The 26,119-nt window shown below is 42.3% G+C and overlaps 1 protein-coding gene across 3 annotated transcripts in view; it reads left to right on the top strand.

The window, feature by feature from the left end:
• The window catches only part of cpne2 (copine II), an 88,293-nt gene extending 70,251 nt beyond the window's left edge, over positions 1–18,042 (top strand). For all 3 annotated transcript variants that reach the window (XM_068312281.1, XM_068312278.1, XM_068312279.1), the window contains 3 exons: positions 1,938–2,071; positions 10,070–10,306; positions 17,656–18,042. In XM_068312281.1, the coding sequence (XP_068168382.1) occupies positions 1,938–2,071; positions 10,070–10,306; positions 17,656–17,763 (479 nt within the window). In that variant the 3' untranslated portion in view covers positions 17,764–18,042. The remainder of the gene's footprint in view (positions 1–1,937; positions 2,072–10,069; positions 10,307–17,655) is intronic.
• The last annotated feature ends 8,077 nt before the right edge of the window (positions 18,043–26,119 follow it).

Below are 26,119 nucleotides of genomic sequence, written 5' to 3'. Positions count from 1 at the left end.
TTAATGGGTTCCAGGAACCACACGTGATTAAGGAATCTGCGATCGAGATCGCGATCCATTTATCTTATTATTTACGTGTGATTTAAACATTTATTAACCTTCCCCATACTAATATTAAACCATCTTCTATCTGTATTACCTTTTCGTACACTCTTATCAACTGTTTAAAGCACTTTTGTGTCTCGGAACGGAGCGCACACCCGGATGCAGTCAGCCAGTGTGACTGCAGGGAAATTAATAAATGACTAAAATTAGCAATTTCCAACAGTAGAAACAGTGGAATAACTTCAAATGCGCTTGTAGGAAAAGCCTTAAGACGTTTTTCCTCTCATCCAAGAGGCTTCCTCAGAACTCAGAACTGACACCGACCAACATCAGATTATTGATGATAAACATGTAAACGTATCCCTAGTCTGCAAAATATGTGTGAACTGCCAGACTGAGAGATGTGAGCTTGTGAGCAGCGCCCCAGGATGGGTGCCACATCCAAACAAGCTGATCATCTTTTTTTAGACAAAACTTAAAGAAAGCCTCAGCAAAAAATTCCTAATTATCACATCGGCTACATTTTTTAAATTATCAATATCTTGTAGTTTTGATCCACAAAGTAAGATTTTCTTTTCATCATGGTGCATTTGGATGCGTGACTGCACCATTAGTATTTGAAATGTGCAGGGTGCAAATGGGTTTATTGACAAATACAAACAACTTGAGAGCCACCCGCTGAGGACACAATTGTGAGATTCAGAAGGCGCTTGTGTAACACATGTTTTAGCCTGGTAGAGGCAGGAGGTTATGCTAAAAAGGAACATTTATACACAGCCCTCTGCTAAAGAAAACCTGCATCAACATTATGTTCTGTGTGCCTCCTCAATAATATTTTCAGCTTCTTATTATGACATCATCATCCTCAAACACCTTTTCTTTTTAAGGTCAGCAGATGAATTGCTTCAGTGCAAATTGTAAAAACGAGCTTAACAGCTTAACTTTTTTTAAAGAGGACAATACAGTCTGCTGCACTCTAAAGCATTTCTCACATAAACAGCAAACCCTGCACAGAGGACTGCAAACTGACTGCTGTAAGATGCCTTGTTATAAAATACAATGCAAGATCCTGACAAGGGTTAAGTCAAACAGACATGGGCAGACAGAATAGAACTATGGCAACGCGTAGACACGTAATAATGACTTCTGGTCTTTACACTTGTTATGTGAGCTGAGACACATGTTCGGTCATCTGGTTGTTGAAGCTTGACACATTAATCGTTCAGATGATTAATCTTCACTGATCTGACAATTGTTTTAAATTGTTTTGTTTCCTGTTGTGTTCAGCATGTAGTCTGTGGTGTTCGTGGTGCTTCTCGGCCATAGCTCGCTAAGCTCTGCTCAGCTTTGTTATCAGGTTCTTCTCTGGAGGTTGTTTCCCTTTAGAGGACAGTAACACCTTAGCGTAGCTCGTTGTCATAGTGACACCATGAAAAAAGTGTTTCAACTTCATCTTCAACATAACACACATTTTCTGGAACTTCTCACTAATGACAAAATGATGACCAGTCAATATCAGCTGTGTTTTCATGTCCAATTTTTTGGAACCTTCTCAGCTTTATGGAACCTCACCCTTGTGATCCCAGTATTTTCATTCAAGTTTGATTCAAGTCTGGTTCTTCTCATTTGTTTTTGGCTGTTTCACGCTTTTTGTCATTAAGTCCTTTAACTGAACTCTCTGCCTCTGGTCATGTAACATATCGGAGTGTAAACTACCTTATGAGGAATATCAATATGTATACATGAGTGTCTGGTCCTTGTTTTAAATTTTCTCATTTCAGTTTGGAAATATGAATAAATAAATGTAGAAGTGCTGTTTTTGTTTGCCACACATCACCCTGCCAAAATCTCTATGGTTCTAGAATCACATTTTTTCTCTCCTTGTCTTGTAGGTGTGGAAGGCATTGCCCAGGCCTACTCCGCCTGTCTCCCTCATATCCGTTTCTATGGTCCGACAAACTTTGCTCCAATTATCAGCCATGTAGCACGTTTTGCTGCTCAGGCGCTTCAGCAAGAGAAAGCAGCGGTAGGTGGCGACTTACCTCTATGGTTTTAAGTCATTAAAGCAGAATAAGACAAAGAAAATACATTAAAGAAGCCATTCACAAATTTACAGGCCAATCACTCATGCTCATATTCCTGTCTGCATGTGTCTTCCCTAAACTCTTCTTCAGAGACTGGGGTTCACATGGGTTTTGTAGTTATTGTGTCAACTAATAAAAAATAATACCTAATAGTGACTCATGTCATAAATAAAACCAACTATTTATTGCAATTGCTCAAAGTTTGTATTGACACATCTACACACAATAGTTCACATAGTTTCAGTGGACCCATGCAGCTTCTGTGACATCAACCATTGTTTATCTCCACTCCACTTTTTTCCCCAAGGATTTTCTGCTACAAGGAAAATCTAAGAACACAAAGGCCAAATGTTTCGCTAGCAATTGTCCAATTCCCTGATCCCTCTCTTGTGGTATTTTGTTTTATTTCTGCTCCCCAACTCTGTGGCTGTTATGTTTATGCTCATATAATCATCTTTTTCCATCCGAACTACCGAGACACCCTCACTCTATTGTAAGTGCTCATCCCCAAACAGAACAAGGTGTGATTACAATTTCAAACAACAAACGCTCTCTGTAAGAATATCTATGCTACCATTACTGCAGTAGCTTGGAGCCGTTACAAGTGCCTGCCAGGACAGTTTGTACCCTGAGCAGCTGGATGGCTGATTGGACAAGCTATGTTTTGGCTCAGAGCCATGGCATGTTGACCAACGTGTGAAGAAGGGGGATGACAGACAGGAGTGACAACTTCTGTCCTGTTATCATCCATCTAACACTCCTAATTAGCTGAGACATTGACCAAGCATTTCGCACCTTTTTGGCTATAATAGAAAGGGAAACATCCTCAATCTCTGTTTCTTCTTCATTCGGGTCCATTACACCTTCATTTGTTAGAAGTGTGAAGGCATTGGGTGCGATGTAACAGAGGTAATGGTGTTTCAGCTTGTCCCACCTTTATGATGCCTCTGGAGGTAATAACATCAGGAGGAAAAAGCCTATTCATCAACTTTTTAAGAGCTTAAAAATTTAATCCAGGTAGCCAAAAAACAAAAGAAAGAAGCTCGCGTGATCTTTTTTTTTTGTAAACTGGAGAAAGAGAAACCATTGTATGACAAGGCAAATCAGGTAGAATATGTTAAAATAACTGAGCCAATAAAAAATACAGGAAGACTAAAGCCAAACGTGGTTTGTATGGCTTTATCAGCTCTTCAGCAGCTCTGGACAAGGGGGCCTGAAACTGTGTGCACATATGCTGATGAGAAATCAATCAAGACATAAAAATTCAAAATCAATAGGAGTCTTATCAATGAAATGTACATTACTACATAACGGAAAAGCAAAAGCACATCATGACACATACAGTAGACACATACAGTAGACACGTACATCACTCAGATTACAACAGGTTTTCAAATCAAGCAACCAAAGCACAAATTACTTGGGTGGAGACATAAATATCAACCTTTTTATAGGACTTTTATAAGACCAACAAACTTCCACATGAAATGTGAGACTTGATTTTCTTTACATGGCATTGGGAAAACCCCACCAAGAAATACAAGGCAGCTGGCTACAGTGTCTGCTGATGACCTCACAATCTAGTCAAAAAGGACAGTTTAAAGCTCCCTTCCACCTATCAAAATGGATTTATATGTGTTTTCTGTTTAATGTTTATGTAAAACTGTGTACTGTATTGTGCATTACACTTTGTATATTATAAGATAGCCAGCAACAGGTCCTGATGCTGCTGGTTCCTCGGATGGAAGAACCATTCTTCCATTGCTCACAGAATGTCTGCACACTCCTTTAACTGACACACCACATCAGTTTAATCATTGTCCTGGTCAGTGTGAACTAAACAAAGGCGTTATAGGGAAGAGACTTAAGCCAGCCTTGCACAAACTGTTTGTGAAAAAGGTTTCTGAATGAACTCAGCAGTCACCAGAGACATGGTGTGTTCTGTCATCCTCTACTATCTGTTAATTTCTCTGACTCCCATTCATGTAATAATGTACATATCTGTTCTTTTCAGGAGTCAGATGCAGAGGTCTTAATGAACAGTATTTGAATGGGCTGCTAGGAGACTATTCTAATAACAAAATATGTGATGTCTTCTGGTGCTTGAGGATGGACCCACATAAGAGCATTTAGCTACTCAGGCCTTTGAGCCGCAGACTGAGACAGTAGTTAGTGCTTGCCAAGGGCTCTGGGTTCCAACCCCAATAAGACCTGGAAAAATCCCATCTAGCCAGTATTATTGTCTTTTTTTTTTTTCTTTAAACGTCAGACCTCAGAAGAAATGGAAGGAAGAGAAGTACAGTGCACCCTTAGTCTTTGCAGTCAATGCGTTCCAGGAACAACACACAATTGAGGAATTCGCGATCGAGATTGCGATCTATTTATCTTATTATTTATGGTAATTTAAACATGTATAAACCCGCCCCATACTGATATTAAACCACCTTCTATCTGAATTATCTTTTCCTACACTCTTAACAACTGTTTTAAGCACTTTTATGTCTCACAACAGTCCGAGACTGACAGAACAAGCGCACTTTCGGATGCCGTCAGCCAAAAGAGTGTGTGTACGGTATCACGTGACTGCTGACCAAAATCCACGATGAGGTTGAGTCGCAATCCAACGACTCGGCGAGGGCGCACTGTAGTCTCGCCATACCAAAGCAGTATTGGCTACTAACAAGATTTGCAGGTGGAGGAAGCATCAGTGCTGTGCATCGGTTCGGTCATCGGTTCAGAGACAAACTGAGGGATTGTAAGGACAGCTACAGGAAGAAACTGGAGGCCAAACTCCAGCAGAACAACATGAGGGACGTGTGGTCGGGAATGAAGAAAACCACAGGGAGCTCAGGGAGCAAAGTTATCCGCTGAAGTCCGAGCTGAGGACAAAATAATGAAGCAAAATCCGTAAACAAATATTCAATAAAGGCATAGTGGATTTTTGGGGCAAAATAAAAATCTTTTGGTGATGGGACAGTTGTCAAGGAGAGCTTAAAGTCCATTCCAGCCAAGATTTAAATGACTGTAAGGCCATTCTCATGCCCCTTTCTCTCATGAAGAAAGTTCTTTTGCATCAAGCGCTTTGAAATGTCTGCTGCCATGATTAAGCGCTATATAAATAAAACTTGATTGAAACTTGATTGATTTTCCCCCTGAAAGAGCCACTTTTTATTTATGCTTTCTGAAGATGTTAATGTTTTTTTACTTGAAAAGTAGGCCTTCAGTTATTTAGGCTGGGACCTCCTTAATTAATGAGAAAAAAAAGGTTATTTAGCTCTGTTTTCACTTTATTTTTAATACTGAAGTTTATGTGTGTTCTTCAATCTAACATAAAGGCTTTAAATTTATTTGCCTGCGTCTTATTTATAGTAAAAGAGCCAGCTGTGCACTCAGTTAAATATTATCATGCATTTAAAATTGATACTAACTAGGGTTGTCAGAGTAACGAGTTAATTAGATTAATTACTTACACTGCAAATTAATGCAATTAATCGTGAGTGGCAAGTCAATGCGTAAACATTTTAAATTTGGCCCACTGAGTGACCCGCAGGCTGCAGTGGCACGTCACTTTGTACCTACGCCACTAGTCAAAAGCAGGCTGACTGACAACAGAGATGGACATGAGACAGGAGAGCAAGACAAGCCCACTTGGATCTTTGGGCGGAAAGTTTATTAATAAAAAGAACCAACACAGTACAGTGACTCAGTGGTAGAGCAATTGTTTTGTGGACGGATCGGCCAGCCATCGGTGGTTCGAGTCCCACTCCGGCCAGGACATCCATTGGAGCGTGAAAAATCTTTTCTTCTTGGTGTATTCTTTTTATTAGTCATGCACTACAGTTTTGTAATATCCTAGAATTTAAATTCTTTATTTGGGGACCTTCAGCAGGTATGGGATTAAAATGCAATTAATTAGATTAATTAATTACAAATCCTGTAATTAATTAGATTAATTTCTTTAATCACCTGACAGCACTAATAATAACTGAAAACATGGACATAGGGGCTGACCACAAGACACAAACTGGACTTGGGTTCGGACCTTATATTAGGAGGAAAATTTTAATAACTGGACGTCCGTGACTTTTAATTGAATACCCCTGTGCTACACCCTCTACAGTTCGCATATCGGCCCCAATTGGGAGTTGATGATGTCATCATCTACCTCCTGTAGAGAGCCCATTTGCAGCTGGATGGTGGGGGAAGCACTGTGCACACGGTGCCGGAACTTTTTGTGCACACGCCTTCCGTCCACACGACAATGCAGATATCCGGAACGAAAACGCAACTTTTTGAAAACGCTGGCCTAGGATGGATGTACGAACCTTGTTGATGGCAGCATTCTTGTAGGCGTTTTGTGACGACAAAACACAGAGGATTCCTATTTGATAAAATTTGACTCAATACTGCCACCACATGGTTTGGCATGCTTATAACCGTCTTCGAAAAACGCACTGATGCGTTTACGTGTGGACGGAGATTTTTTTGAAAACGCTGTCATGTGGACGCAAATCGTTTTCGAGGCGTTTTCAAAAAGTTACGTTTTCAAAAAAATCCGTCATCGTGTGGACACAGCCTATGAGAATCACCTTCTTTGATTTCTCCAGTGCTTTTAACACCATTCAGCCAAGGCTGCTGTGTGAGAAGCTGCAGTGGATGGGTGTTAAGACCTCCACCGTTTCCTGGATCAGTGACTGCCTGACAGGCAGGCCACAGTTTGTCCGTCTGGGCAGTGTTCTGTTCTGTTCTGTTCTGGCAGTGGTTAGTAATACAGGAGCCTCAGGGGACTGTACTGTCCTCCTTCCTCTTCACACTGTACACCAATGATTTTCAGTACAACTCCTACAGAAGTGCCACCTACAGAAGTTCTCAGATGACTCGGCAGTTGTTGGGTATATAAGTGAGGGGAGGTAGGGAGAGTACAGGGCTGTGTTGGATGACTTCGTGGATTGGGCTGGAACCAATCACCTGAGGTTGAACGTTAGCAAGACCAGAGAGATGGTGATCGGCTTCAGGAAGAAGAGGAGCACGCCACAACCAATCCACATCCCGGGAGAGGCTGTAGAGGAGGTGGAGGACTACAAGTACCTGGGTGTGAAGATCAACAACAGACGACTGGAAATCCAACGTCAATGCTGTGTACATAAAGGGGATGAGTGGACTCTATTTTCTTAGGAAGCTGAGATCCTTTAATGTATGCAGCAAGATGTTGGAGATTTTCTATCAGTCTGTTGTGGCCAGCGTACTCTTCTTTGCCGTGGTCTGCTGGGGGAGCAGCATCAGAGCCAGCGATACCAACAGACTTAACAAGCTTAAAAGGAAGGCTGGCTCTGTGATTGGCTGTAGTCTGGACACTGTGGAGGCTGTGGTGGAGTGGAGGACTCCATCATGGATAACCCCACTCACCCTCTCCACCACACACTGGACGGACAGTAGAGCTCCTTCTCCAATAGACTGCTACAGCTCCACTGTCTAAAGTACAGGTACAGGAAGTCATTCCTGTCACAAGCCATCGCTCTATACAACAGCTTTAAAATATCAGACAGAGTTTCACCAGTCTGAGATTTTAGGTATGGCTTTCATTAGGTCCTGTGTATGCCACACTTATTTATAACTTAATTCCTGCCATGCTTGGATATTATTATTATTATTATTATTATTATTATTATTATTTCCTTTCCCTATTGTCTTAATTTTCTTCAATGTATATTTTCCCTGTTTCTGTCTTCTATTATATTTTAATGCTACTGTAACATTCAAATTTCCCAGTTTGGGATAAATAAAGTATATTTATCTATCTAGTCCGCTTCAATTCCTGTTAATGTGCAGCACGACACTACTGCAGCTTAAACAAGATGAGCGAGAGCATAAACAGGACTGACGCGTAACTAAAGTCTGCAGGCAGCAAAATTATAAGCAGCTAGACTTAGGTTAGGAATTACGCTACTTTTGAAGCTCGGCATGATAGTCCCACAGGGATGTGATATTCCCTTCATCCATACACACTGCTTATCCTTTGCGATGTTGCAGGAGGCTGCATCTTATCCTGGTTGACATCAGTCATGTGGAGATGAAGACCTTTTCAGTTCACCAGTTCATTAAAAGGCAAACATATCAGCAGACAAACATCCATTTGCATTAACAACGATGGGCAAATCCTACTTCACAATTACTCACCATTTCATTTATTATGACAGGTTTTACTGCGATGCACTGGCATCGTGCCCGGAGTGTCCCCCGCCTAACGCCCTATGCTGCCGAGATAGGCTCCGGCTCCCTGTGACCCGCTGCGGCAGATATAGCGGTGGTAATCTGAAGATGACTGACTGACCGACTGACAGGTTTTAAATGGGAAAAAATTGTAACATCCAGACCCAGGGAACGTTCACACAGGCACAATATGAACATGCAAACCCTACACAGAAAGAGCCCAGAATGGATTCAAACCCTGATCCCTCTAGAAACCCAGCTAACCACTGCTTCACCATAGCACTCATGATTCTATCATTCATACAAAGAAGATCAGACATGCCAACTTTCACCAAACTGTATAGATCTCCCATGTGTATATATCCAGTGGTATTTCTCCTGACTAAATCCAAAGCGTGCAGTAGCTGGGTATCATTACGCTCCCACAGAGCTTTTTGTCCTTAATTGTACCTTGTCACCCTGCAGAGAACTAATACTTGAAAGAAATACACAAAGGATTGTATTTGTCTGGGAACTGTACTTGTTTCTTTAAGGAAAATGTTGCAGATTATTGGTTGTAGCTTACATACTAGTATACTGGTTACAGTGGTTTGTGCATGATGGGAAAAGTGGTTGAATAGGTTGTAGGGGGCAGGAATCTGAGCTCAGTGTTTTTTCTCAGATAACGAGAGAACCTGCGATTACAAACTGTGACTGTGTGTGTGCAAACTGTGTGACAGTGTCTCTGCACACAGCTGCAGAGACACAGGCCAGATCAGTGAGCGACCCTGTCTGTCTGTGTGATAATGATTCTCTAATGAGCACTGCTGTTAGCACATTAAAAAGACAGGCTTCTCAGCCCCTCCCTCTGTGTGTGTCTGTGTGTGTGTGCATGTGTGTGTGTATGTGTGCGTGTTTTTAGTAAGTCTCATTGTCTTTCATGTCACAGTCTAGTATGTTAAACTGATGCACATCCTATTTGTCCACATATCATCTGCCTTCTATCGAAACACATCACATCCAGTAACTGTGAACGTTTACTTTTCAAAAATTGAGTATAGATTAAATTCAGGTTGAGTGCTTAAGTCTTCGGCTTTGAATTGGCTTTTGAATCACTATCAGCTGTTGGCAAAGTGATTCAGCATGAATCACTACATACACTCACTGGTCAGTTCATTACGTATAAATGTTCATTTGCTTGTTAACACAAATAGCTAATCATATGTAATCTCAGCCACATGTTGATGGCTATGCCATGTATAGATTTTAATCTCACCAATCCAGATTGTGATCCAGACACAGACCTAGATTATTCTGAAACACAGAATAGTTTTTTCTCTGACAACATACTTCAGGGTTTTCCAGTATGACACTAAAGCCAGATGGCTTTATCTCCTTGTTTGTTTTTTCATCTGTTCCTCCTATGTTTCTTTACATTCATATTTTCTTGTTTTTTCCTCACAAGGGTTTTTCCGTCTCTTGCCCCCTTCTCACTAAATCCCCTATCATTAGTATCTTTTTTTTTTTTTTTACTTTTTTCATTTATCTGCTGTTAATATGTATGTATATGTATGTATTTTGCTCATCTGCTCCTCTGCATCCACAACACAGTTATTTCCTGTAGTATCAGTGTAAACATGATTGGAACACATTTTCCTTTAGAAGGGTCTGGCTGTAACATGACCAAAAACGGTGACATATTTTTACTCGTTTTTCTGTCTCTTGCCATTGGTTCGTCTTCCCCTCTGCAGCAGTACTTCACTCTCCTCATTATAACCGACGGTGTCATCAGTGACATGGATGAAACTCGTCATGCCATCGTACAGGCGTCTAAGTTACCCATGTCCATCATCATCATCGGTGTCGGCAATGCAGACTTTGCTGCCATGGAGTTTTTAGACGGTGACGCCAGCGTTCTGAGGTCCAACACAGGAGAAGAGGCCGTTCGGGACATTGTGCAGTTTGTCCCCTTCAGGGATTTCCGTAATGTGAGTATTGATTTCAGATGGTTAAAGAAATGAAAAAAGCATGCTAAAATTTTATTTGAAGGGCCATGGATTAGACCATCATAACCATGAGATGGGTTTGTCACAAAGAAAAGTAGTTTCTTCTTTCTAGTTATTGTGTGTCATTAAGTGGCATTTGGTCAGTTACAGTAATCAATCAGTCATCAATCAAGTTTTACTTATAAAGCGCTTAATCATGGCAAAAGACATTTCAAAGTGCTTTAACAGACAGAAAAAACTACTTATTTTATTATTTACAGTAATTTAAACGTTTATGAACCCTCCCCAAACTTATATTAAACCATCTTATATCTTGTCTTACCTTTCCCCATACTCTTCTCCTCTCGGCTTTTCCCTTCAGGGGTCGCCACAGTGAATTATTTGCCTCCATCTAACCCTGTCTTCTGCATCCTCTTCTCTCACATCAACTACCTTCATGTCCTCTTTCACTACATCCATAAACCTCCTCTTCGGTCTTCCTCTAGACCTCCTACCTGACCGATCAAAATTCAGCATCCTTCTACTAATATATTCACTATCTCTCCTCTGGACAAGTCAAAACCCTCTCAGTCTGGCCTCTCTGACTTTATCTCCAAAACCTCTAACATGTGCTGTCCCTCTGATTTACCCATTCCTGATTCCATCCTTCCTGGTCACTCCCAAAGAGAACTTCAGCATCTTCATCTCTGCTACCTCCAGCTCTGTCTCCTGTCCTTTCCTCAGTGAAAAGACAGGAACAAAGTATGTACTTTAAAGAAAATTGTATGAAAGATTGTATGAAAACAATCAATCATGACCTAAATTTGACAAACCTGGAGAGGTTGGACTGGGGCCAGAGACAAGTACATTAAATATTGCTGTAGATCCTTGGAGACTGACTCATAAGTGATAGGACTGACCCGAGAGGCTCTTCAGCTGTGACTGACTGATGGAGGGATGAAAGCGTTCAAACTCAGGTCATTAACATAGTTAAAATCAACATTTATAGTTCATGATGTCTGAGACAACTTCAGTCTTGACAGAGAAATCCAACAGCCCCTAGTTCAGCATTTTTAACTTACTTGACTGAACATCATTTTCTCACCGGGTTCTAATGGTTCCCCCCACCTCCAAAAACATGAAGATCCTCAGCATCTTCATCTCTGCTACCACCAGCTCTGTCTCCTGACTTTTCCTCAGTGACACTGTCTCTAGACCAAACAACATCACTGGTCTCACCACAGTTTTGTACACCTTTCCTTTCATTTTAGCTGAAACTCACACATAAAAATAATGAGTCTCATCTTCATACACGATACATGTCTGCACAAGCATCTTAAAAGAAGACAGCTGCTCACTTGACAATATCCAAACACATTGGATGAACTCTTTCCTCTATTGATATAATGTATGTGTATGTAAATGTGTAAAAAACACATGCATATATAAAGATCATGATTGTTCTTAATCGCATATTCCTCCTCTCATTTGGTACCCGAGATTCCAGGAATGAGGAACCTTATTTGCCTGTTCAACCCAGTGAATCAAGGCCAGAATCTCAGAACAGAGCGTAAAATCAATGTTTTCCATCACAAATATTGGAACTATTAATCAAGAGGACACAAGCCAGTGTCTTATTGTGCCAGTCCCAAGCCCGGATAAATACAGAGGGTTACGTCAGGAATGGTATCCGACGTAAAACTTTTGCCAAATCAAATATGCAAATTAATCCTATGACTTCCAAATCGGATCAGTCTAGGCCCGGGTTAACAACGACCTCCATCAGTGCTGTTCACCAACAGGGTGCCGGTGGAATTGGATTACTGTTTATCGAAGAAGGAGAAGAGGAAAGGGTGTTCGTAGGAAAAGAGAGAAGAGGAATGCCAAGAGTATAGGACTGAGAGTAGGGATGTTGAATGTTGGAACTATGACAGGAAAAGGTAGAGAGTTGGTTGACATGATGCAGAGGAGGAAGGTAGACATACTGTGTGTCCAGGAGACCAGGTGGAAAGGTAGCAAAGTTGGAAGTTTAGGAGAAGGGTTCAAGTTGTTCAATCATGGTGTAGGTAGGAAGGGGAAATAGAGTAGGAGTTATCTTGAAGGAGGAGTTTGTTAGGAATGTCCTCGAGGTAAAAAGAGTGTCAGTTAGAGTGATGAGTCTGAAGCTTGAAATCGAAGGTGTGATGTTCAATGTTGTTAGTGGGTATGCTCCACAGGTAGGATGTGAGCTGAAGAAGAAAGAGAAGTTCTGGTTGGACTTTGATGAAGTAATGCAGAGCATACCTAGAAGTGAGAGAGTTGTCATTGGTGCTGACTTAAATGGACATGTTGGTGCAGGAAAGAGAGGTGATGAGGAGGTGATGGGCAGGTTTGGTATCCAGGAGAGGAATGCAGAAGGACAGATTTTGGTTGACTTTGCAAATAGGATGGAAATGGCTATAGTGAATACTTTCTTCCAGAAGAGGCAGGAACATAGGGTGACCTTTAAGAGTGGAGGTAGGAGCACACAGCTAGACTACATCTTGTGTAGACGGTGTAATCTGAAGGAGTTCAGTGACTGCAAAGTAGTGGTAGGCGAGAGTGTAGCCAAACAGCATAGGATGGTGGTGTGTAGGTTGACTCTGGTGGTGAGGAAGATGAAGAGGGCAAAGGCAGAGCAGAGGACGAAATGGTGGAAGCTGAAAAAAGAAGAGTTGCATGACTTTTAGGAATGAGTTAAGACACATGTGGCATTAATAAGCTATATGAAAGCACTTTTAATAATGAAAATAAGTTTTATCAGTTTTAAATCTTGAATGATTCAAATATCATTTGAATTATTAGCACTTTGAGGCAGATTAGGGAAGTACAAACACACACACAAACACCATAGTTTGTCAGTAGGACTGTTCTGTTTTCTTGGTGTGTGATGTTTGGTTGACTTCTCATCACTCGATTATATTTTCTGTTTGTTTCCTGTTTTATGTCTGTTTGTGTTCTGTTTCTGTGCGCTGTTGGTGTGTTCTGTGTTTTATTTGTGTGTTGTATTTGCATGTTCTGTTGGTGTGTTCTATTTGTGTGTTCTGTTTGTGTACTGTCTTTGTGTGTTCTGTTTGTGTGTTCTGTTTGTGTGTTCTACATAGGGTCACATGCTTTACTTGAGAATTGTGAGGCAAACAGTGGAGTTTAGCTCCACCATCAACATGACTGCCAACATGTTTCTACTTTAGAAAGATTAAATATACTCACCTGAACTGCAATGTGGTTGTAACTCCAGATACCTCATCAGATGATGTTATATTACCTAAGTGTGACCTCACTGCACCCTACACAGGTCCCAGCTAGGTCCATCCAGCTGGATGTGAGCACATGAATTTACTTGTATTTGCATGTGTGCATGATGCGTACAGGAGGCATTTTGTTCAATTATGTACATTTTGTGTGCGTGCGTGGGCTGCTGGTGGGCAAGATGTCTTCCTCTGTAGTGGGAGAAATGAAAGTATTTACTGGCTTCGTTCCAGTTTGTTGGTGGGAGGGGGAGAGAGAGAGCAACAGATAAAGAGAGGAAAAGAGAAAATGACGCTGAGACAGAGGAAACAATAATTAGTGACTGTTGATGTCGAGCTGTGTTGGTACACAAACTTCACCATCACTACAAATTATTATCTTCATAAATTTAGTATGTTTGCTGGTGATTCATCAGTAGTTTTTGGTAGAACAGAAGGCACTGGTTTTCAAACATGTTGAATATTAAGAACAAAACACAAACGTCTATAGAACGCTGGGAACCCAGTGAGCCAAAAAATTTGATGGTGTAAAGGAAGAGTTCATCAAAACAATGAGCGTGACTCAGGATCTCCCCACCTCAATGGACGTTTTTTTCATCGACACAGAATTTCTAGACCTTCACAGTAAGTCCGAGATGTTTTGTTCTCCTGAACAACTAAAGAACACATGGACTTGCTTTAAAACATTTTTAAAAAACAGAGATGAATTGACTGAAGCAAGCCCATGTCTGAGGAAGGCTCACTACCTCCAACACGTCTACAGGCACATCCAGACAAGACCAAACCTTGACCATGTCCACTGCCTCTGTGTTACATCACGAAACAAAGATGTCTGCTGAAGTATCTGAAGCAGATGTAACTTGACATTTTATTGTTGTTTTTTCAAGCTGAAAGATGAGAGGAGTTCATGATGAATTAAAAAATCCTGCCTAAACAAACAAGTTATGATTCCTTGACCCAACCGTCGGAAGATAGCTTGTTTCATAGCAGAAGTTCTTAAACTTTCGCCTGTAGGGTCCTCTGAAAGAAGCAGTATAAATAAATATGGAGCGCATCCAAAATCATATGAAGCTGGTTCATAAAGAAATTGAAATGAAAAAAAGCTGGAATCCTGCATGTCTATGAAGATTCACACCTCAATATAAAATATAAGTTGGACTGATTTTTCATAGAGCTGAAGACGAGAGCTGACATTTTCAATCAACTAAACCTGAAGAATCTCTCAGGTATTCTTCTAAAATGCTTTGGATGTGATGTCGGATCGGACTGTTGGACAGGAAAGTCCACTTTGGATCAACTAAGAGTCTCCTGTAAATGTCAAAATGTCCTTAAGACAAACATTAAAAACTTCTGTCATTCTCATAAAGTTGTTTGTGAACATTATTATTGTTTGTTGGTGGAATGTAGCCGCGAGAGGGCACAAGCCAGTGTCTTATTGTGCCGGTCCCAAGTCCGGATAATACAAAGAGTTGTGCCAGGAAGAGCATCTGACGTAAAACCTTTGCCAAGTAAACATGCGAATCAAGCCCATGACTTCCATACCAGATCGGTCGAGGCCCGAGTTAACAATGACCGCCATCGGTGCTGTTGACCTACAGGGTGCCGGTGGAAATTGGACTACTGTTGGTCGAAGAAGTAGAGGAGGAAAGTGTGTATTTGTAGGAAAAGAGAGAGAAGAGGAATGCCAAGAGTATAGGACTGAGAGTAGGGACGTTGAATGTTGAAACTATGACAGGAAAAGGTAGAGAATTGGTTGACATGATGCAGAGGAGGAAGGTAGACATACTGTCTGTCCAGGAGAGCAGGTGGACAAGTAGCAAGGCTAGAAGTTTAGGAGCAGGGTTCAAGTTGTTCTATCACGGCGTAGATAGGAAGGGGAAATGGAGTAGGAGTTATCTTGAAGGAGGAGTTTGTTAGGAATGTCCTCGAGGTAAAAAGAGTGTCAAATAGAGTGATGAGTCTGAAGCTAGAAATCGAAGCTGGAGGATGTGTATGGCATACCAATGGTGATGGTGGTGGTCAAAGTTAAAATGTCTTCTAGTCCAAGTAAAACTTACAAGTAAACATTGAGTAATACCAAGAATCAAATTTATTAAAATCAAAGTTTCCAAGTCAAAGTTAAAATGTCTTCTTGTCTAAGTAAAACTTACAAGTGAACATTGAGTAATATTTTGTATGACTATCTTCACATGCAAGTTTTCAATTGTTGAATCTCATATTTATACCTGCATAAAGTAGCATAGAAATAAACATAGTGAAGCTTGAACTGTTGACTTTAGTGTATTTTTGTAGGTAAACTGAACAGAAGCTTTTGCCCTCAGAATGCACCAGAATGCATGAAAACAACCCCATTTTCTAAAAAATCTTTCGGGGGGGGGGGTGTATTCCCCCCGCGATGAGCTTTTGTCGTCCGTGCGCTGCACCACTGTCTTGTACACAGAGTATGGCTTTTTGTGGGTTGCTCAACTCTTTTACAGTGAGCCATAGTGGCTTAGTCATACTAGCTCCTAGTGCAAGCCCAGAAGAGTGTTGCATGACTTTCACGAAGGAGTTAAGACAGGCTCTGGGTGGTCAGGAGGGGCTTCCAGATGAAGATCAAGATCAAGGAGACAGGTAGGAGGGTATTTGGTGTGTCATTTGGAAGGAAAGTAGATAAGGAGACTTGATGGTGGAATGAGGAGGTACAGGAGTGCATACAGATAAAGCAGTTAGCTAAGAAGAAGTGGGATACTGAGAGGACTGAGGAGAGTAGACAGGAGTACAGGGAGATGCAGCGTAAGGTGAAAACCTTACGCTGCATCTCCCTGTACTCCCTGTACTCCTGTAAGGTTTTCACCTTACGCTGCATCTCCCTGTACTCCCTGTACTCCTGTAAGGTTTTCACCTTACGCTGCATCTCCCTGTACTCCTGTCTACTCTCCTCAGTCCTCTCAGTATCCCACTACTGAGAGGTAGAGGTAGCAAAGGCCAAACACTAAAGAGGACAAAGACTAAAAGAGGTGGCTGTTGTGGACCAGGAAGTAGCAAAAATTAGTCAGGATGAAGTGAGGAGGGCATTGAAGAGAATGAAGAATGGAAAGGCACTGATGATATACCTGTGGAGGTATGGAAGTGTCTAGGAGAAGTGGCAGTATACTGAGGTTATTTTTGGGAGTGACCAGGATGGATAGGATCAGGAGGGAGTACATCAGAGGGACAGCACATCTTAGAGGATTTGGAGATAAAGTCAGAGAGGCCAGACTGAGATGGTTTGGACATGTCCAGAGGAGAGGTAGTGAATATATAGTGTATATAATATAGTGAATATAAAAGAAAAGAAGAAGATTATTGTTTGTTTGTGGGATCTATGACACGTGTCCTTACTGAGCTGGTGAAAGAAGAATGTTAGCATGTGTTGTGTCGCTTGGATCTCAATTACTGTACACTGAGTGATTTAATTCTGGAATCTGAATCCAGCTATTTATTTTTGGTGTTGGTTTTTGAACAGGCCAGGTTCACAGCAGCAGTGTTTTGCTTGAAAAACAGTTGGTTTATGGCATCCCCTGACTGAAATGTTTGATGAAGTGGAAGTAGATGTGCTCACACAAAATTGTGTTATTTTAGTCATACTACAGAAGTGAAGGAAGTTTAGATACCTGTTGATTGCAGCATGTGATATGTCTGTCAAAGTTTTTGACATGTAAACTCTTCAGGGGGATTGCTGTCAGAAGGCATCTGGCCTGATCAGCAGCAGGATAAATCCCCACATTGGAGTCCAAATACAGGAGGTGGTGGTGGCTGATGACTCTGATGAAACTGGTTGGATTGGATGGTGTTTGCTGCGTTGGTGAGGTAGGAATCTGGTTCCTCGGGTGGGGCACTGGGCCATCTCACCTGCTTGGCGGTGATGGTGGAGCATGAACATTGGATGGCGAACTATATGTGGATGGGCTAAAGTAGCCCTTGTGGACCCTGGTGGTCCAGGAGTACAAACATCATCAGCCAAGCTGCATTTGTTAGCATTCACTGAGTGGAACGTCACAACTCCCAGCACATCAGCTGTGTACATTCTCAGCTGAATGATTCTTTGCTCTTTTTTTCTACCAGGCACCCAAGGAGACCCTTGCCAAGTCTGTCCTGGCAGAGCTTCCTCAGCAGGTGACCCAATACTTTAAACAACGAAATCTACCACCCATCAACCCAGCCCCGGAGTGAGACGAACAAAGGGCTGGAGCCCTAATGGTGTACAATAATCAACGAAACCTCTCTTTACGTCTACAGCCAACATCTCAGAATGAAAGTGTGTTAATCAGCTGTGAACAAAAATAAGTTGTGGGTAAAAAAAAATCAAACACTGAAGACATCCCTGCTGTTCTATTAACAGAGGTTTTACTGGTTATGTTTGGTCAATATCCAGTGTGAATCCATCAGATGCGATAGTCTCTGTTTTCTTAAAGCAGTCCAAAAAAGGACTGTGATCATGGTGCGTGAAGAACTCGTATGTCACCAGTGATGGCAGGTATCACCAAATTTTTGTTTAATGTGTGTGTGTGTGTGTGTGTGTGTGTGTGTGTGTGTGCGTGCGTGCGTGCGTGCGTGCGTGCGTGCGTGCGTGCGTGCGTATATATATGAAAGTGAAAGTGTGGTCTCTTTTAGAGACATTAAAATATGGTGATTTATCAGAATTTCTTTTTTGGCTCTTTGCATGTGTCTCGTGTTTGGTGCAATGTGATACATGCTTAGTGTAAAGTCCCTAGGATTCTGTCAGTGGTGGAGTACGTCCCTTTGTCACATGGATTGTCTTCAGGTCTAGCAGTGGTGAGCAGAGGTCTAGGTCATAGTGGCAAGCTGTAATACCAACACACCATCGATGTGATACTGTGTAAACTCTTTAGGCTGTTGGATATGAGACCGCTTTTGTTAGCTCAGCTTTTGCTTTTGATGCTGCATGTTGTCAATATTTACTCACTGTTAACCGATCCTGATGATCGCAAATGCATGACTTTTTTCTTAAAAATGTATTTATGAGATTTTATAAAAACTTTGATCAGATTCTACAGAAAGAGAAGGACGTGTTACAACAGACAGACAGCAACAGATGTTAGTGTCAGACTGGAGGAGTGGAGACAGATGACAAGTTTCTGATATGCATATACATCGAATGTTTATTTATATGACGCTGACTCTGTTCCGCGAAGCTGATGTTTCTGACTTGTTTTAATGTACTTTTTATGCAGTGCTGAATTGTCCTCTTAAACTACTACATGTATTGTTGTGCATCTTTGTAATAAATGTGTTGCTACTAATTTTACCACGTTGTGTCTTTGTCCACTCTCAGGTTAATAAACTGAAGGAAACATCAAAGTTTTCTGTTTCTGTGGCGACACATCTCCAACATAATGACAGAAATAACAAGGCCTGGAAAATTACCACAAACAGATTAAGTACTGCAAACAAAGTGACAACAGAAATGCAAAATAATTAAAACAACTACAAAGACTGACAGAAAATGACCACTCACAAATAAACAACATTTTAAAAAAGGAAAAGAGACAAAAACTGCAACCAATGGAGTTTGGCAACGTAATTCTTCTTGACTGGAAATCGGATCACATTCCTTGTTTTCCCAGATGTCCCTTACAAACATGAAAGTATTGTTCTATGCCAGCCTGTTGTTGCTGCCATCATCAACTACTATGGGTGAAATGTTTGTATTAGAGTTCTGGGAGACATGTCTGTTAGAAAAATAACAAGAACTGGATACCAGACAGACAGGAAGGAACCATTACCTTATCCCGGTGAAGAGGTTTGTGTGCCCTAAGGATCCTGGGAGCTATGTTGTCGGGAGTCTTGTACTCCTGGTAGGGTCACCCAAGGCAAACAGGTCTCAGGTGAAGGGCCAGACAAAGAATGGTTCAGAAAACCTCATGCAAGAACAAAAAGGGAAACAAGTGACCCTACCCAGAGGAAGCCCACCTCTGGAGCTATGCCTGGACGGAGGGCCCGTCAGCGAGCGCCTGGTGGCCGGGTCAGCCCGAAAAGGCAACGTGGACTCTTCCCACCCCTATGGACTCATCACCCGCAGGGCAGACCAATGGGGTCGGGTGCGCTGCCATATCGGTGGCAGTGAAGATGGGGTCACAACGGACCAGACCTGGGCAGCAAAAGCTGGCTTTGGGGACGGCGAATTTCACCTCACTGGCGGGGAAGGAGCTTGTGTTGGAGGTGGAGCGTTACAAGCTGGATCTGGTGGGGCTAACCTCCACGCATAGCCTTGTTTCTGAATCCAAACTCCTGGATAGGGGATGGACCTTGTTTTCCTCCGGAGTTGCGTGAGGCACAGGGCGGATGTTGGGATACTCGCAAGCCCCCGGCTGAGGGCCGCTGTGTTGGAGTTTACCCCAGTGGATGAGATGGTCGCCTTCCTACGCCTTAAGGCTGTGGGAGGGAAAACTCTGACTGTTATTTGTGCATACGCACCAAATAGCAGCTCAGAGTATTCGGCCTTCTTGGGGTCCCTAAATGATGGGATCCCTGTAGGGGACTCTATTGTTCTCCTGGGGGACTTCAATGCACATGTCGGCAATGATGGAGACACTTGGAGGGGCGTGATTGGGAGGAACGGCCTCCCTTATCTAAACCCGAGCGGTGTTATGTTGTTGGACTTCTGTGCTAGTCACGGATTGTTCATAACTAACACCATGTTTGAACACAAGGATGCTCATAAGTGTACCTGGTACCAGAGCACCCTGGGTCTGAGGTCAATGATCAATCTTGTGATCGTATCATCTGACTTTTGACCGTGTGTTTTAGACACTCGGGTGAAGAGAGGGGCAGTGCTGTCAACTGATCGTCACCGGGTGGTGAGTTGGGTCTGTTGGCGGAGGAATCCTTTGGATAGACCTGGTAAGCCCACATGAGTAGTGCAGGTGAACTGGGAACGTCTGGAGGAGGACTCTGTCCGCGAGGCCATCAATCACACCTCCTACGGAGCTTCTCTTGTTTCCCTGTGGAGGCTGGGGGCATCAAACCTGAATGGTTGATGTTCAAAGCTTCCATTGCTGAAGCTGCAGCTGACAGCTGGGGTTTCAAGGTCTTGGGTGCCTCAAGGGGCGGTAACCCTTGAACACCGTGGACCCCAGTGGTCAGGGAAGCCGTCCGACTGAAGTAGGAGGCCTTCAGGGCATGTTGTCCCTGGGTACTCCTGAAGCAGTTGCAGGGTGCCGACAGGCCAAAAGGACTGCAGCCTCGGCTGTGATGGAGGCAAAACAGAGGGTGTGAGAGGAGTTCGGGTTAGAGTTAGAGGCCATGGAGAAAGACTATTGAACGGCACCAAAGTTGTTCTGGAGGACTGTCCAACACCTCAGGAGGGGGAAACCATCCAAGCTGTATATGACAAAGATGGGACACTGTTGACCTCGACTGAGGAGGTTGTCAGTCGGTGGAAGGAAAACTTTGAGGAACTCCTGAATCCAACTACCCCAACTGACCCGTCCTGTGTTGCAGAGGCAGAGCTGGTGGATGATGGGAGATTCAAGTCAATCTCTCTGGGCGAAGTCACCGATGTAGTTAAACAACTTCACGGTGGCAAAGCCCCATGTGTTGATGAGATTCCCCCGGAAATGCTGAAGGCTCTGGGTGTGGTGGGGCTGTCATGGATGACACGCCTCTTTTACATTGCGTGGAAGTTTGGGACAGAATTGGGGCAGCAGGAGCGGTATTGCTCTTGCTTTACCACACTGTTGTCACAAAGAGGGAGCTAAGCCGAGAGGCAAAGATCTCTATCTACCGTTCAATCTTCGTTCCTACCCTCACCTATGGTCATGAGCAATGGGTCATGACAGAAAGACCGAGATCACAGATACAAGCGGGAGAAATGGGCCTTCTCAGGTGGATAGCTGGTGTCTGCCTTAGAGATAAGGTGACAACACTGCTGTTCACGAGGGGCTCAGAGTAGAGTCGCTGCTCCTTCGCGTGGAAAGGAGTCAGCTGAGGTGGTTTGGGCATCTGGTGCGGATGCCTCCGGGACGCCTCCCTAGGGAGGTGTTCCTGGCACGTCCAGCTGGGAGGAGACCAGGAGGAGGAATTATATCTCAACACTGGCCTGGGAATACCTTGGGATCCCCCAGTCAGAGCTGGTGGATGTGGCCGGGAAAGGGAAGTTTGGGACTCCCTGTTGAAGCTGCTGCCCCCGCGACCCCATTCTGGATAAGCAGTGGAAGATGGATACCAGACAGACAGCAAGAGGCTGGTTGGACCAAGTGAAGGCTGTGAACTGATTAGTGAACATAAACCATCTTATGGGAAGTCTAGCTAAAAATAAAACAAGCATGTGAAAGAGAAATGATAATAAGGGTGTGATTTATTGATGGAGGGGGTCATCCCCCCTCTGATTTTTCATCTCTACCTTTGCTGAATGAATTTTATCCTCTGAGGTTTCCCACCACACTCACATGAATGATGCTCTGATGGGCATCCTGCTGTCAAAAGTCAAACATATAATTTTATGCTCAATTACTCTGTTTTATTATTCATACACAAACTAAAAGGACTTTATATCGTACCACAGCTTCTGTTATTACTCTACCAGAGCATCATCCAACCCATCCTCCTGTTGTTACTCTACCAGAAATTCATCAAACCCATCCTCCCAAACTGCCACATGTTTCTTCGCCATTCTTTCTGTAGCAAACTGGGCCAAACTCAAAAGGCATCACAAAAACAGCTAGTAGAATCATTGGGCTCTTCACACCTAACATCACTGAATAACAGGTCCATCGCTCGCATGGTAAACTGCATAGCTTAAGACACCAGCCACTACACAAATACATTACACCAATACTGTTAGGAAGCAAGTACAGGACCATAAAGTTTAGTGGGGCATGTGTCAGAAAAAGTTTGATCCCTGCAGCTAATGCCACCCTGAGCAGCAGACCTTGCTGGTACTGCTCTGTCTCTGCTAATGTTTTTGCATTTTTTACTGTTTTGCTTGTCTCAGATTTATGTGGGTACCGTTTATTTGTCATACGTCTGCATGGGTTCTCTCCGGGTTCTCCAGCTTCCTCCCACCTCCAAAAAACATGCACTTCAGGTTAATTGGCAATTCCAAATTGCCCGTAGTGTGTGAGCGTGCATGGTTGTCTTTGTGGCTCCATGGCGCACTGGCATCGTTCCCGGAGTTTGCCCCGCCTCATACCCTAAGCCAGCTGGGATAGGCTCCAGCTCCCGATAGATAGATAGATAGATAGATAGATAGATAGATAGATAGATAGATAGATAGATAGATAGATAGATAGATAGATAGATAGATAGATAGATAGATAGATAGATAGATAGATAGATAGATAGATAGATAGATAGATAGATAGATAGATAGATAGATAGATAGATAGATAGATAGATAGATAGATAGATAGATAGATAGATACTTTATTAATCCCGGAGGAAATTGTATATATCCACTGCTCAGGCCTTACATAACGAATAATACTGGATAAACACCAGGAGAAAAAGAAACACTGACATCACAGGACATACCGCAAGACATACACTACACTAACAGACACATGCAGCACTAACAGGACTTATATACTAAACTATAACTAAAATATAAACACTATAAAATTAAAAAATAAACAGAATAAAATTAAATTAAAATATAAAACAGTATTATAATATATATATATATATAAACAGTATAAAATTAAATTAAATTAAATCCATTCAACCCCGTGCTGACTTCGCCACCTCCCCCCCGCTCCTCCTGAGAGAGTCATTGTACCCCCTGATGGCACAGGACATGAAGGAGGACCTCAGCCTCTCTGTGGAGGCGCTGTGTGACAGCAGTCTGCCGCTGAAGGTGCTTCTCTGCTGGGAGAAGGTGCTGTGTAGGGGGTGGCTGCTACGGCGGATAAAGAGGTGATTAGAAAATGTTACGTGCAATGTATTGTCTGTAATGTACATTTTAGCGTCTTTCCTTCTCAAAGACGTCAACTGTACATTACGACAACAGGAGACAGTTCTGTCTCCTGTTGTCACTATTTCTCTAACTCATACTCATACTGACTCACACTGATTCTCTGCAAAATCATGAGAGGAAGAGGAATTTTAGAGGAGTCTGAAAACAAAACTATGAAGGATACTCTAGACCGGATGGTCTCTTCTATGGAAAAATTAAAGAGCAAGTTAAAGAGCGACTTTGATAAGTTAAGGAGTGACATTGATAAGTTAAGGAGTGACTTTGATAAAAAGTTGGAAGTTAAAACTGGTGCTAGATGCCATGGAAGAAATTAAGGACGAAATGAAGAAAATGCAGAAAGACATTCACAACTGCAGGATCTTCTTCAAAACAAAGGGGCTTTCACCAGAGCAGATGAAAACAATGATGATCAGGAGTGCAGAGGAGTTGGTGAAATACGAACAATAAAGATAGACAATAGTTGTTACTACACCAAAGATCAGTACTGGGAGCCTCTACACCAATTTTGGACAAGTCAAGTATTACATGAAAGAAAAAAAATTAAAAGTGAAGGAAATAAATTAAATGGTTATATTTACCAGTGATGTGTATTATAAAGTCATTTTCCGTTTAACATCACCAATTTTAGGCTATTTTTACTCAAAATCTCAGAATTTTCACATTTACCGCTGAAATACTGAACAGAGACCTGCGGTGAGGCACCAGCCAGCCGAGCCTCACCAATGATTGCGCAACGGCTCGACTGGCTGTGCTGGCATGCTATAGTCAGCCCGTAATGCTATCTTTCTATATGGCGCTATTAAAATGTTTGAACACATTTGCTCTATGAACTAAATTCCCCTACTTTAGCTGTAAATAATGCACAGCGTTTTTTTGGTCAACAACTGCATGTGTCTTTCATGAGTTGAGCGGTCCTGGAACCACTTGGAAAAGGCCTAAAGTGAGGCATACAGTTCCCCAGCCTCATGGTAGGGGGTATGGGTGATCCCAGGGATTCGGCCGAGGAGTCTTCTTCCTTGGTCGTAGAAGAAGTGACAGTAAACTACAATCTATAGTCAAGTGTGTCAAGTGCAGCCATTCATTTGTTTTCCGCCTGCCTTGCCTAACTATAAAAATGGAGGATTACATATCTCAACTCGAAATTTTTTCGATGCTTTTTTTCAGAAAGAGCGGCGCATGGACTTCATTTATAAGTAAACGTAACATATAAGCAAACATGCAGGAAACAATACTTTTTTTATCAAGTGTGCTAATTGTATGTTAGTTTGTATGTGTAAATAATTCTGCTCTGAGACTTTAAAAAAATGACCTGTTGCTAATTAAATGGTGAATAAGCTATACTGCAGTTTCATATTTTTGTAAATCTAATTATGATGAAATCAGTGCCTCACCAGCCATGAACTTCACCGCATGTCACTGCATGGAACAATGTCGGAAGCAATGTCAGAAACATTGATCAATGAACAAAAACAAAACAAAACATAGATTTCTGGAGGGATAACATTGAGACTTTAACTGTCAGGATTTGCAGTTGCTCCTTCTCTCTCTCCTCTTCTGTGTCACACCCGGGTCCTACCTACCTGGACGTAGCCACTTCTGGCAGCAGACCAGCACACCTGTCTTCCATTTACAATCTCCAGACCTTCAGCTTCAGCTTCCCATCATTCATCACCAGTTCCGATCTGCTGCCTGTTGCCTGATCACCTTCCAGCCCACCTGCCTGCCTCGACTACTTACATCCTGCTGACTGACCTGCTCAACCTGCTCACATGATTCACAATCTCACCATTCTTTTGTAAAATAATGTCTTTTTCCCTTACCTGACTTGCTTCACATTTTGGTCCTACAGTAAACCTTGACATGAACAAACTTTTTAATTCTTGGATAAACACTGTGCTGAGGGAGGTTAATACGATCATTATATTCTTGTGGAGAACACTGGCAAGGTTAACCTCTTGTTTGACTGTCTATGATGTTAATAAACCTTGTTGTTTCTAGGAAGAATGTAAATATGGTCATGCTCTAGGATATATCTGGGACAAAGGCTAATATCTGGAATTGGATAAGGGTATGAACGTCTGTCAAATTTCAATGTATGAACTGGTTGAAAACATTTAATGTCTGAATTGCCTGACAACATATTGTAATGAGAGAGATGTTTGTTGATTCTGGGGGACAGGAATTTCACGAGCCTATTGTTTTCTACCTGTCAGCCCTTTTTTATTTTCAGATGTTGTTGATGTTGTAAATGTGATGAAGGTGTGAAGTCTGTTATATAATTTAAATGTCTGAATTTTTTTTTTAATTAAGGGTGGCGCAGTAGTACAGATGCAGTATTTGCTTTGAGGATGTTGATAGAGAAGTGCAGAGAAGGCCAGAGGGAGCTGCATTGTGTTTTTCTAGATCTGGAGAAAGCTTATGACAGGGTGTCCAGAGAGGAACTGTGGTATTGTATGAGGAAGTCTGGATTGGCAGAGAAGTATGTTAGAATGGTGCAGGACATGTATGAGGACTGTAAGACAATGGTGAGGTGTGCTGTAGGTGTGACAGAGGAGTTCAATGTGGAGGTGGGACTGCATCAGGGATAAGCTC

The sequence above is a fragment of the Antennarius striatus genome, chromosome 4, assembly GCF_040054535.1.
Source record: "Antennarius striatus isolate MH-2024 chromosome 4, ASM4005453v1, whole genome shotgun sequence".
Classification (NCBI taxonomy): domain Eukaryota; kingdom Metazoa; phylum Chordata; class Actinopteri; order Lophiiformes; family Antennariidae; genus Antennarius; species Antennarius striatus.
Note: the sequence above shows the minus strand (reverse complement) of the source record. Positions and strands in the feature narration are given on the sequence as shown.